At 42.1% G+C, this 13305-nt stretch overlaps 1 protein-coding gene across 1 annotated transcript; it reads left to right on the top strand.

Annotated features, from left to right (window-relative positions):
- Positions 1-1440: 1440 nt before the first annotated feature.
- LOC128398946 (vomeronasal type-2 receptor 26-like) lies at positions 1441-12751 on the top strand. The gene is made up of 6 exons (XM_053360210.1): positions 1441-1471; positions 5516-5850; positions 6543-7400; positions 8753-8977; positions 10736-10862; positions 11835-12751. The coding sequence occupies exons 1-6, from the start codon at positions 1441-1443 to the stop codon at positions 12749-12751; spliced, it is 2493 nt and encodes an 830-aa protein (XP_053216185.1).
- The last annotated feature ends 554 nt before the right edge of the window (positions 12752-13305 follow it).

Genomic DNA, 13305 nt, shown 5'->3' with positions numbered 1-13305 from the left:
TAACAGGAGGTACCACTGTACTCATTTTGCTCTCATTCTTAAAACATAGGAACTGCAACAAAATTGCTATGGGCAGAGCTGCTATTTTGATCTCCAGTGTTTCTACTTCATTCCAACCCCTCTCCCATTTTATATTTCCCCTTTTCATGTGGGCATTCCATGACAATGGTCAGTTCTCGCTGGGAAGCTTTGGAGTCCATTTCCCTTAGAATATTTTCCTTCAAAAATGCCACGAACACTTTGAAGTTACTCTGTGCCTTCTGGTACATCCCTCTCATGACTGGTGCTATTTTGGTTACATAAGCAATGACACTCACAGCCTGAACATTAAGGGGAGGGTCAGGGCTCCATGGTAGAGCATCTGCTTTGCACCTTGAGTCACATGGATCAATGGTGTGATTCAGTATAAGGCAGGTTGCTATGCTCATATTGGAGACAGAGGGAAAGGTAAATTTGCCCTGTACCACATCAGAGGCCACTCATATCGGATCCGACCAGCTACAGACCTATCAGCCTCTTACCTATAGTTAGTAAATTATATGCAAAACACCTCCACAATAAATTAATCAACTGGATTGATGTGAGGCTATCCTTGCGGAAGAGCAAGCAGGATTCAGGCAAGGCAGATCTACTATAGACCATTGCTTCGTCCTAGCCCACCTCATAGATAAGTACACCAAGCAATCTCACGGTGTGCTGTATGCTGCTTTCATTGATTTGAAAGCTGCTTTTGACTCACTCTCACGAGTAAGACTATGGGCTAAACTGAACACCTCAAACATAGACAAAAGATTATTATATCTGATTAACTGCCTTTATAAAGACACTGTGCTGAAAGTGTGTTGCTCTACAAATGGCCAACTTACAGGATCTGTACCAGCCACAAAGGGAGTCAAGCAAGGATGCATTTTAGCTCCGGCCCTCTTAACCTATACATAAACGACATGGTCCAGTGCCTAACATCTCCAGATTTCCATGTCCCTAAACTGGCCTCAAAACCAATCACTGTACTATTATATGCTGATGATGCGGTCCTCTTATCCCAAACAAAAATAGTCCTAAAATGATTGATAAGAGAATTCTCAGTGTATTGCCAGAGAGAACACCTGGTCGTAAACTATCAGAAAACTAAAGTTATTGTTTTCTCAAGAAAATATAGGCCCCACAGTTGGTGTATGGACAATCAACCAATCAAACAGGTCAAAGCTTTCAAATATCTGGGCCTTTTCTTCCAGTCTACGGGGTCATGGGAAGTGCCAAGACTTTGACTCGCTTTTTCCATACAAGGGTGGCAAACATATACCATCAGCCCTAGAAGTCTTCCAAGCTAAACCCCTAGCACAGCTACTATACGGGGCTCAGATTTGGACTGGTAACCATCTTAGCACTTTGGAAGCTGTTCAATCAAAGTTTCTAAGGCAGATATTTTCCTGTACCGCCATGCGTCCCAAACGCATCATTGAGACTGGAGGCAAGTCTCCCTTCAGTAGAAGTACAGACCTGGCAAAGAACTCTTAACTTCTGGCTCCGCCTAAACTCAAATCCCCCCGGTTTACTAGCCCTAGTACTTCAAGACTCCCATAAAAGTGCCTGGCTTAAAACCATCTATCCAAAACTTCACTCTTGTGGCCTATCCCCACAACACCTACTTATTATGGGCCCTACTAAAGTAAACAGTCTAATTGGTCAATGTCCAAAAAATATCAAGCATCAGAATAACCTGGCCACTAGAAGGAAAATCTGCCCTTGGTATGTTCATTTTCCACCTCTCCATTTTGATTCTCTGGCCCTATATCAGCACAAACGTATTATCCCAAAATACAGATGTGCTTTTACACTTGCAAGATTGGATGTTTTGCCACCTGCAGTACTTGAGGGTCGATTCTAAAAGATCCTGCCTGAGAAACGTCTTTGCCCCTGTGGAGATGGTAGCACCGAAACAGCGGCACACGTCCTCCTGTCTTGTACTCTCTACAAAAACCTGAGGAACGAAATCATCACCCCACTCGTACTAACCATCCCAGGGTGCTCAACCACTGCCACAATGTCCTTTCTTCTATGAGATCAAAATGAGCAGATAACAGAAAAGGTGGCTAGGTTCATAGCAGGGGCAATCAGAATAAGGGCCACTAACTGACGGCTGATTCAGGACTTTAAATTGTGCTCTTATATCAAACTTCCTTTTCTGCATATACTGTAATGTTTTACTGTCGCTATGGCCATTGGGCAATGCTAATAAAGTTTTGTCTTATCTTAAAAAAATAAAAAAATAAAAATTTGAAGGGTGGAGCTAAGGTTGCTGTTGTTTTTCTTTTAAAACAAAGAAAAGAGGGGTGAACTTCTGCCTACACCTCTGCATCATGACTATATTGATTATAAATAGCAATTTGATTGACAGATAAGATACATAGTAAGAATTTGTAATGCCCCTACAGTGGTACCTCAGGTTACAGACACTTCAGGTTACAGACGCTTCAGGTTACAGACTCTGCTAACCCAGAAATAGTACCTTGGGTTAAGAACTTTGCTTCAGGATGAGAACAGAAATCATGTGGCAGCAGTGCAGCAGCAGCGGGAGGTCCCATTAGCTAAAGTGGTACCTCAGGTTAAGAACAGTTTCAGGTTAAGAATGGACCTCTGGAACGAATTAAGTTCTTAACCCGAGGTACCACTGCAGTTATGTAATGTTATTGTTGATTTTATGCTATTATGCTGTGATTTTTTTCTTCATTTTGGAAGTATAGAATAATTGCAAATAAATAAATACACAAACTACCTGACTTCATCAGGTTTCATCTTGCCATGCTGTTTTTGACCTGGATGTCCATTCAACAAAGTATTGCTTTACATCAGAGATGGGCTAACACCTGCCTTACATGACACAATTCCACACACACACACACACACGACCCCCACCTACATATTTTAAGTCTACAAAACAAGAGTGCTTACTCAGGTTCTCTTCACTAGCTGCTTCAGGTCAAGGTCTACCAAGGCAATAATTCTATCCAACAGCCTCAGCAACTAGCACAGCCATTAGAAATGCTGTAGTAAGCCATGGGAATGTCTTAATTGACTTTGGTTTGCAGGCATTTACCTCCATTGTCCTGCTGGTCTTCAATCTAACTTGCAGCTTCATTTAGGAGTGTGGAACTGTTACATTTCCTGGTCCCACCACACAGAGACCCCACCAAGATGGAATATGTTTGTGGCTGCTGATATATCACTTCTGAAGGCAAAGGAAACAAGTATAAGCACAATGAATGAATAGTTCATGAGAAGTTAGTGACACCATATCCCAGAGCTTTGTTGCAAAGGGAATTATTAATTTGTGACTGTGCGGTGCTCATTTGCAGACAGGAAGTGAAAGAAACTTCATGTCCTCAAGAGGGTAAGGAGACAGGGAGGGTGCATTATTCTGTGTGTCAGAAAGCTCAGTTGCACATGTACAAGACTTTTTGCATCATCCTAAACCACCATAGTTGTCAATGGAGACAATTTGTACCTTGAGTGATGAGAAACATTCTAAAGTCAAATAACATATTTTGCTAAAAGGAAAACATGGAATATGTTTGGTTCTTTTTTAAGTATTAAGGGACTTTTTTTTTATTGGGACCACAATGTGCAGGAAGGGATGTTTTAACACTCCTCTCGCCACCCACAATCCCTCTGCAATGAAGCAGTTGCCCTTCATGAACAAGCTCTCATTGTCCCCCCAGTGCAGGGTTATATGTCTTTCTTTGGGAAGGGCATTCAAAAAAATCCACCACCACAAAGGAGGCCCTTTCCCTGGTTTACCAACTGCATAAGGTCCAAAGAGGTATATATAGGAGAAGGTGTTCCTTTAGGTCTCCTGGTGCCAAGCCATTTAGGTCTTTTAATATTAAGTATTGGACTTTTAATTGGAGCCCAGCATTTTTATTATCAGACATGCAACAGAGAGAATGACCATCACACTGGTTTTTGGACTTCCAGGACCACGTGAATTGATGTGATTAAGAATGTAAGAGCAATTCTACTGGATTGAACCAAAGGCCCATCTAGTCTAGCACTCTATTTTCCCTTGGTGATTACAAACAGGACATGAAGCCAATAACCCTCTTGCTGCTGTTTACCCACAGCCACTGGCCTTTTTGACAGTGGGGGCAAACCTGTGATACATCAACTCACACCTCTGAATAGTCAACATGAACACTGTTGATACTTCACAAATCTAATGATTCATTTGACTCTAGCCTTACAGCAGGGATGGAAAACCTGCGGCCCTCCATGTGGACCCCAACTGCCATCATTCTCAGGTAGTGTAGACAATGGTCAGGGATGATGGGAGTTGGAGTCCAACAAAATCTGGTGGCCCACAGGTTCCTCTTCCCAAAGGGGATCAACAATGTGAGCAATGTAACATATGCTTCCAGAAATGGTCACCTCCTCTCTGGTTCCATCCAAGGACATTAAGGTACAATTGAGAGAAACTGAGCACAAGTGACCCTCCTGTCACTTCTAAGAGAAGAGATGCAGCATACTTAGACAAACATGTTTTCTTACACAGTGTGCCTCTGGAGAGAAGATTATGAATCCTGTAATTATCTGAACGTACTCCCCATCTTGTTCACTCCCAATCTTGGCGGTTCTCACCAGACTTTGGAGAGATCATAGTCAACATCAATAACCAACCTTGAAGGCTTATATAAAATGCCCTTTTGCCATACAGAACTGGGTGGGGGAGGGACTCTGGAAGTTTTTTCTCCATGCTTTATAGTTTGTGGGCAAAGTCCTTTGATAGTTTTCCATGTGATTTTCCACCCAGAAGGTGAAATGATTAGCCCAGGTGCAGGTTTGCTACCTCAGTGACGTTTGTGTTGGAAACTGCAGGACTATTGTCAGGAGAAAGGGGTTTGCCCCCCAGAATGCTTGGTCTCTTCCTGATTCTTCTAGTTATTCAGCCTCAAAGATACAGTAAGGCAAATCTGTCAATGTGCACTTTTGACAATCCAGTCCATATCCAGCACCAGTATTATCAACCAAGTAGCTTCATCATTGGTGGAATTGCTTCTCAACTCTTATTCTTCTCAGATAGCATAATATTCAATGGACCACCCCAAATGAAGCAGATAGAGGGACTTGCGTAAGTAAAGGCACTTGGAGACAGCAGTTCTTTGGGAGTGGGACTAAATTACATCCTGAGGTCTTTGGTGCAGACACTGCTAGTGTTTTATCCATGGTTTTGCACAAGCTGTGTAATCAATATTGTAGACCCAGTCTGAAATTAGATAGCCTCCTTCCCTGGTGAAGACTTTAAATAATAAATAATCAGTGGGCATTTTAATCTCACTTTTATGGTTACTTTTCATTGATTTCATTTCATTTTGTAACCTTATTGTACACTGCTCAGAATTTACAGCGTTAAGCAGTATCAAAATTGTTCAAACAAACAAACAAATGCTGATTAAGATATAGACACTAAGACTGCTCGGTTTGGTAATGGCAGTTTCTACCTTTGTCTCTTCTTCTTTAGGGGCTCACAGAGAGCAAAAATTGACATGTGATTCTTCTTGCAGATCAGTCCCAAAGAACTACCAGCATGTCCTCTCCTTGGTGTTTGCTGTGAAGGAGATCAGTGAGAACTCTGAGCTCTTACCCAACATCACTTTGGGTTTCCATGTCTATGAGAACTACTTTGATGCAAAGATGACTTACCAGAACACCTTGAAGCTTCTCTGCGGTCAGGATATAATTGTGCCCAACTACACCTGTGACACTGAGAAGAAGATGGTAACCATCATTGGGGGGCTGGACTTGGAAACCTCCCTCCACATAGCCACTATCATAGGCACTTACAAGACTCCACAGGTGGGTCACATGCATGGTATATGGGGGATTCATCACTAGTTTAGGTTAGGTTTATTAAATTTATACAACACTTCCCACTAAAAGAAAGTGTCAGGGATTGGACTGAGGGGGACTGGACCGAGGAGGAGTGGTGGAGATTGCCCCCCTTCTCTTCAACCTTCCAGAGAAGAGGAAGGCAGTATTGATTTACAGCAGTGGTTTGAGGAAGGTCACAGATCAGAGACAGGTGAACAGAAGAGTTGGGAGGTGTTGGGAGAAGATAAGGGGGAGACAGAGACAGAGCAGCCAGCTGATACATTATCACTGGAAAGCATTCCTGACCCCCCTTCTCCCAGAACCCAGCATGCATTGAAAGTGGAAGAAAAAAGGACTCAGAGACAATTAGCCCCTGTTGGTCACTGTAATGGTAAGTGCTGTTGCTAAGAAGTGAGAGGAGAGGAGCTCAGTTGGAGCAACGCCATTAACCTAAGAGTCAGTTTACCTATGCCTCTTGCTGTGAATATTGAATAAAGACTCGGTCAGAGCTTCTTTGTCTACTTTCCTTGGCTGTCTCCCATGAGTGGGAGAAGATCGGAATTCACTGAACTCTGACAGAAAGGACCAAAGTGATTTACAGCTAGACTACAAATGCAACAATACGACATGAACAAAAACAATTCTAAAACACACACTCCCCTCCTTGTTTTTCTTAGGTCACTTATAGCTTATTTGCTCCAACAGTGAATGATCGAGCCAAGCTCCCTTTCTTATACCAAATGGTCCCCAATGAAGCATATCAGTATGAAGGGATCGTGCAACTACTTCTGCATTTCCAGTGGCACTGGGTCGGGCTCATTGCAACGGCTGACGATAAAGGTGAAACTTTTTTGCAGAACTTGATAGCAAAGCTTTCCCTGAATGGCATCTGCACTGCCTTGACTTACAGAATACCCATCATGAAATACTTTTCAGACATGGTGAACGACTTTGATATCACAAAGAATGAGATCTTTTTCTTAAGTAAGACCACCACATTCAGTGTCTTTATTGTAAATGCAGACATTCAGACCATGCTTGGGTTGAACTGCTATTTATCTCTTGAGACATATATGGGAGGTGTGTATGCTGGCAAGGTGTGGATTATGACTGCCCACTGGAGTTTTGAATTACAGACATTTCAAAGGGCATTTGACACAGATCTGTTCCATGGTGCCTTGTCTTTAGCAATTCACTCCAGTGAGGTGACTGAATTTCAGCATTTCCTTCAAAGTCTAAATCCCCACTCAGCAAGAAGAGATACTCTTACTAGAGTCTTCTGGGAGCAGGCATTCAGCTGTTTACTTTCAGGTTCTGGAGAAGAGGATATGGAGGTACACTGCACAGGGGAGGAACAACTGGAGAACCTTCCTGGGCCTTTATTTGAAATGAGCATGACTGGCCAGAGCTACAGCATCTATAATGCTGTGTATGCCATAGCACATGCTTTGCATTCCATGCACTCCTCAAGATCCAAATGTAGAGCAGTGACCAATGGAGCTATGATGGAGTCTGAAATCCTGCATACATGGCAGGTAATTAATGTGCTCCACAATAGCTACACCATTTTAGATGTGAACATTTATGTATTTATAAAAGTATTTCTAGACTGCCATGTCTATCTATCATCTATCTATCATCTATCTGTCTGTCTATCTATCTATCTATCATCTATCTATCTATCTATCTATCTATCTATCTATCATCTATCTATCATCTATCTCTATCTATCTCTATCTATCTATCATCTATCATCTATCATCTATCATCATCTATCATCTATCTATCTATCTATCTATCTATCTATCTATCTATCTATCATCTATCATCTATCTACCTACCTATCTACCTATCTCTATCATCTACCTATCTGTTAGGTTTACAGCATTATACCATGTGAGGTTTTGTACAATCAAGCAGTATATAAATTTCATTAAATATATAAATACATAAATAACATAAATAACATAAAGGTAATGGTAAAGGGACCCCTGACCATTAGGTCCAGTCGTGGCCGACTCTGGGGTTGTGGTGCTCATCTTGCTTTATTGGCCAAGGGAGCCGGCATACAGCTTCCGGGTCATGTGGCCAGCATGACTAAGCCGCTTCTGGTGAACCAGAGCAGCGCATGGAAACAGCGTTTACCTTCCCGCCAGAGCGGTACCTATTTATCTACTTGCACTTTGACGTGCTTTCAAACTGCTAGGTGGGCAGGAGCAGGGACTGAGCAACGGGAACTCAACCCGTTGTGGGGATTCGAACCACCGACCTTCTGATTGGCAAGTCCTAGGCTCTGTGGTTTAACCCACAGCGCCACCCGCGTCACATAAATAACATAGATAAGGTTAAAAGTAGAATCAAATGGCTGCAAAGCCCTCTCAGCCTAAAAAGATCTTCAAGAGGTGCCTGAAACTCCAAAGTGAGAGTGCCTGCTTGATCACAGCTGGAAAAGTGTTCTGCAGATGGGACTGGTGACAGTAAATGCTCAACTTCTAGTTAAGATCAGTCGGGCCAGTGTAACACAGAGAAGACTCAACGGTGCTCCTCAGGATTATCTCAGTTGGTATATAAGGACACAAGAGGTCCTCAAGGTATCCAGGGTCCAAGTAGTTCAGAGCTTTGTATATCAACCCAAAACCTTGAATATGGCTTGAAAACCTATGGGCAGCCAGTGTAGATGATCTAGCAGATGTCTGCCCCATCAGCAGCCTCAGCTGTTGGATCCTGCAAAAGCTGGAGCTTCTGAACGAGGCCCAAGGGCAGCTCCACAGAGACAGCATTCTAGTAATCCAGTCATGAAGTGGTATCACATGACAAGTAGGGAAGTGTGTCCCACATGCCCTTTTCCATTAACATCTATATTTTGCCTTCTTCACTTTCATTCTAGCTTCACCCTTTTCTTCAGACAATCTCATTTAATAACAGTGCTGGTGACACAATATCTTTCAATGAGAATGGTGTGTTGACAGCTGGCTTTGATATTATAAACTGGGTTACTTTCCCAAACAAATCTTTTAAAAGAGTGAAGGTAGGAAGGATGGATCCCCAAGCACCAGGCAGAGAGTTCACTATTAATGAGGATATTATCACCTGGCACAGCACATATAATCAGGTAGGATATCAAAGTAGTTCTAAGGCATATTGAGAATGCTGGGTAAATTCTTTATCTTAAAGACCAAAAATTCATTGAGGACTGGGGGAAATTTGTTGAATATCTGAAAAGAATAAGTGATGTACAAACAACGCTGGCGGGGTTTCAAGAGGCACTGTAAAAACGGAGATATATTGTTAAAAAAAATATATAGAGGCGGGAGGGAAGACGATTGGCAATATAATTTGAGAAATGTGAAATTGAGAGTAAAAATGGATGATTATCAGAGAAGTCGAAGGAAGTCAAAAATGAATCAAATGTGTGAAATTTTGGAAAGTGTTTAATTGATTTGGAAAATTAATAAAAATTATATACAAAAAAAGAGAATGCTGGGTAAATTCTATACAATATCCTTGAATCTCTGGACTTAGCCCTTGCAAAAATGTTTTTATGCGCATATGAATCTTGCCAACAGTTCCAGGAGCTGTCTGTGCTCTTTTCCCTGTTGAATTCATATGAGGAACAAGCCTTAACAAAAATAATGATATACATGCTCTTTTTTTTGGTAGTTTAGTGATTTGTGAGCACAAACTTAATGTATTAGACATTTCATTTTAACGAGAATGTGATTGGCTTTTCACCAGCTAGCATGGTGTTGTGATGAGAGTGTTAGACCAGGACTGGGGAGACCCAGGTTCAAATCCATCCAAGCCATGAAGCATCATTTGTTACCTTGTGCTAGATCACCTCATCCTTGTGCTGAAGGGGGCTCATTAACCTTGTTTGAGTCTACATCTGCATATTGAACTGCAAAATCTTTGAAATATTCAAGCAGGCACTATCCAGTGAGGCTATCAATGCCAGTGTGGTGTAGTGGTTAAGAGCGGTAGACTCGTAATCTGGTGAACCGGGTTCACATCCCCACTACTCCACATGCAGCTGCTGGGTGACCTTGGGCTAATCACACTTCTTTGAAGTCTCTTAGCCTCACTCACCTCACAGAGTGTTTGTTGTGGGAGAGGAAGGGAAAAGGAGATTGTTAGCCACTTTGAGACTCCTCAGGGTAGTGATAAAGTGGGATATCAAATCCAAACTCCTCCTCCTCCTCCTCCTCCTCCTCCTCCTCCTCCTCCTCTTCTTCTTCTTCCTCTTCCTCTTCTTCTTCTCTTTCTGCAGGACTTTATTAATAGGGGCAGGAAATCTCAGGCCCAGGGGCTAACTAGGGCTTTTGGAGCTTACTTTCTCCAACCCAACCTGCTCACTGGCTCTACTTCAGTTTTCTTCTTGGCTGGAATGTGCCATTGAACTCTGATAAGGCCCCTTGTTTGGATGAAGCATGGAAAAGTTGGTATATGTGCATATTGTACAAAGCTAAACAAAGTTTCCACCCACCAACAGCATGTGGCTCTCAGAAGGCTGCCCAGAAAGGAATGCAGTTCTTTGGCTGAAGGAGGTTCCAATCCACACCCCTGATATAAAGTTTCAGTCAGATCCAGGCTAGTGCTTCTAGGCAGTTCTCATTTGCAGCCTAAACCTGCATATCCATTTACAGGGAGCTGTCTGTGGTCCTGGTCTTCAACTTTCTGCTCTTTATTATTTGTGGATTCCAGCTAGGAACAACATCTTTGTAAATGGCAATGCCATGAAGTGAACCTGGTTTCATTAGGTACCAATGTGTAGTGCTAGACTATGATTCCTCCCTAGGGTAGAAAATACAAGCCCTCTCTCTCTCTCTCTCTCTCTCTCTCTCTGTGTGTGTGTGTGTGTGTGTGTGTGTAGGTTCTGCCTCTTTCTTTGTGCAATGACAACTGCCATCCGGGCTATAGAAAAACAAAGAAGGAAGGACAGCCATTTTGTTGCTATGATTGTGTTCCATGCCCAAAAGGGAAGATGTCTGACAACAAGGGTAGGATGTGCAATGCTCAGTGCAGAAAAGCATAGTAGGATAAGCAAAATAGCTCAGTTCTGATTGATTTCAATTCTTCCTCCCTCCCTCCCTCCCTTCCTTATTTTATTTTTATTAGATTTATTTCCCATCTTTCCCCATAAAGTCTCAGAACAGGATCCAACAAACTTTATAACACAGGTAGGGACTCCCAGGCCTTTAAAAAAAAAGTAAAGGGCCTCTGTATGGTTAAGTCCAGTCAAACCTGACTATGGGGGGCAGTGCCCATCTCACTTCAGGCCAAGGGAGCCAGCGTTTGTCCACAGCTTTTCCAGGTCATGTGGCCAGCATGATTAACTGCTTCTGGTGCAATGGGAAACCACGACGAGTGCCAGAGTGCATGGAAACACTGTTTACCTTCCTGCTGCAGTGGTAGCTATTAACAAATGTATTGTGGCATATACTTTAGTTGACCAGACTCCCTCTTTGTTCAAAGCCAGTTCAGAAATAATTCTAAGAAAGCTATGTCTTTATTTGTTCTGATTTCTGACCTGCATTTAGAAGAATCTCCAAGGGAGTTGCCGCATGATGATGCTTCATGCTGATTGTATAGGCATAACCAGACGCTGGACATTATCTGACATGTTCAATTAGTGTAAAGATTTATGCTTGTACCATAGAACTTACCCCATCCTCCCTCCTCCCCATGCACCCTAAATCAAATCTTGGGAATTCCCACAACCCTCTGGAGCAGATCTGAGGAAACTACAGGGCACACCCAGGGAGAAGAGAAGGTGGAAGTCCCATTATGCAAGAGTAAATCTTTGCACTGATCAGATGAGTTTGTTGGATTCTGCCTTTGAAAGAAACCCTAGTTGTTTCCTTCAGCATGGAATAAAACAATTATGGCATGTTATGACGGCAAAACAGTTATGGTATGTTGGAGTTAAAGAGATCATATCTCTTCGTTTTTTTGTCCATTCTACCCCCCAGACATGGATGACTGTTTCGCTTGTCAAGAAGCTCTGTATCCAAACTCCAATAAAAATGGATGCCTTCCAAAGGATCTACACTTCCTATCTTTTGTTGAACCTTTGGGCATCAGCTTGGCCATTTTGGCTCTGACTTTTTCTGCTGCCACAGTTCTGGTGCTTGGAATCTTCATCAAACATAGGAAGACTCCCATCGTCAAAGCCAACAATGAGAACCTCACCTACACTCTTCTCATCTCCCTCCTGCTCTGCTTCCTCTGTTCCTTGCTATTCATTGGCCGTCCCCAGTTGCTGACTTGCTATCTACGACAAACAGCTTTTGGAGTAGTCTTCTCCATGTCCATTTCTTCCATCTTGGTAAAAACTCTTACTGTGGTTCTGGCTTTCATGGCCACAAAGCCTACATCCCAGATAAGGAAATGGATTGGGAACCGGTTTACAATCTCTCTTGTTCTCTGCTGCTCAAGTATTCAAGCAAGCATTTGCATGATATGGCTATGTGCCGACCCTCCTTTCCCAAATTTGGACATGCACTCCTTGCCTGAAGAAATCATTGTGGAATGCCATGAAGGATCAACCAACATGTTCTACTATATTCTTGGCTACATGGGATTTCTGGCTTTTGTCAGCTTCACTGTAGCTTTCTTTGCTCGGAAGCTGCCGGATACTTTTAATGAAGCCAAGTTCATCACCTTCAGTATGTTGGTGTTTTTCAGTGTGTGGGTCTCTTTTGTTCCAGCTTACCTAAGCACCAAAGGGAAATACATGGTGGCTGCAGAAATTTTCTCCATCTTGGCCTCCAGCGCTGGATTGTTGGGCTGCATCTTTTCCCCCAAAGTATACATAATTCTTTTGAGGCCTGAACTGAACAGAAGAGAGCAGCTAATAAGGAGTAACAAGAAGAAAATAAACATCTGAAACTATTGCTGGTATAGTATTATGAAATTGTAATGTTAACTGGAAAGTTAATATGGGAATGTGGATTTACAACTTTTGGGGTTTGGTTCTAGTTACATTAATATCAGTAGGATTGAAGTATGATTCAGTTTGTCTGGCTCCAACCCAAATTCTCTTCATTCTAGGGATGAACAAATCTGTTATTTGTGGTTCCTCTCAGTTTCTCATTTTTCACAACATTCCCATATCAGTTTGCAAAGTCCTCACAATAATTCATCAGTGTTTTAGTTTTTGTTTCTCTTAATATGTACATTTTGGAAGCTTAATAAAATGCATTTTTTATATGCTATTCTCATGAATGTACACATTTTTTGCACACATGTTTTTGGTTCAAGAACTACATTGCAACATTTGGAGAAGTATTAATTTCAAAGGAGAGCTGTGTTTTGGTTCATGTATTGCTTTGGTAAATGCAAATTAGGAGCATTAAAATGTGAGCGAAACCAAATTTCTCTCTCATCTTTACTCCATGTCTCACAGAATCTTTTCTGTGAAAAAGAAAAGTCATTAAAATA

Source organism: Podarcis raffonei, chromosome 13 (genome assembly GCF_027172205.1).
Source record: "Podarcis raffonei isolate rPodRaf1 chromosome 13, rPodRaf1.pri, whole genome shotgun sequence".
NCBI classification, from domain to species: domain Eukaryota; kingdom Metazoa; phylum Chordata; class Lepidosauria; order Squamata; family Lacertidae; genus Podarcis; species Podarcis raffonei.
The sequence above is the reverse complement of the archived record's forward strand: the minus strand, read 5'-3'. Positions and strand labels throughout refer to the sequence as shown.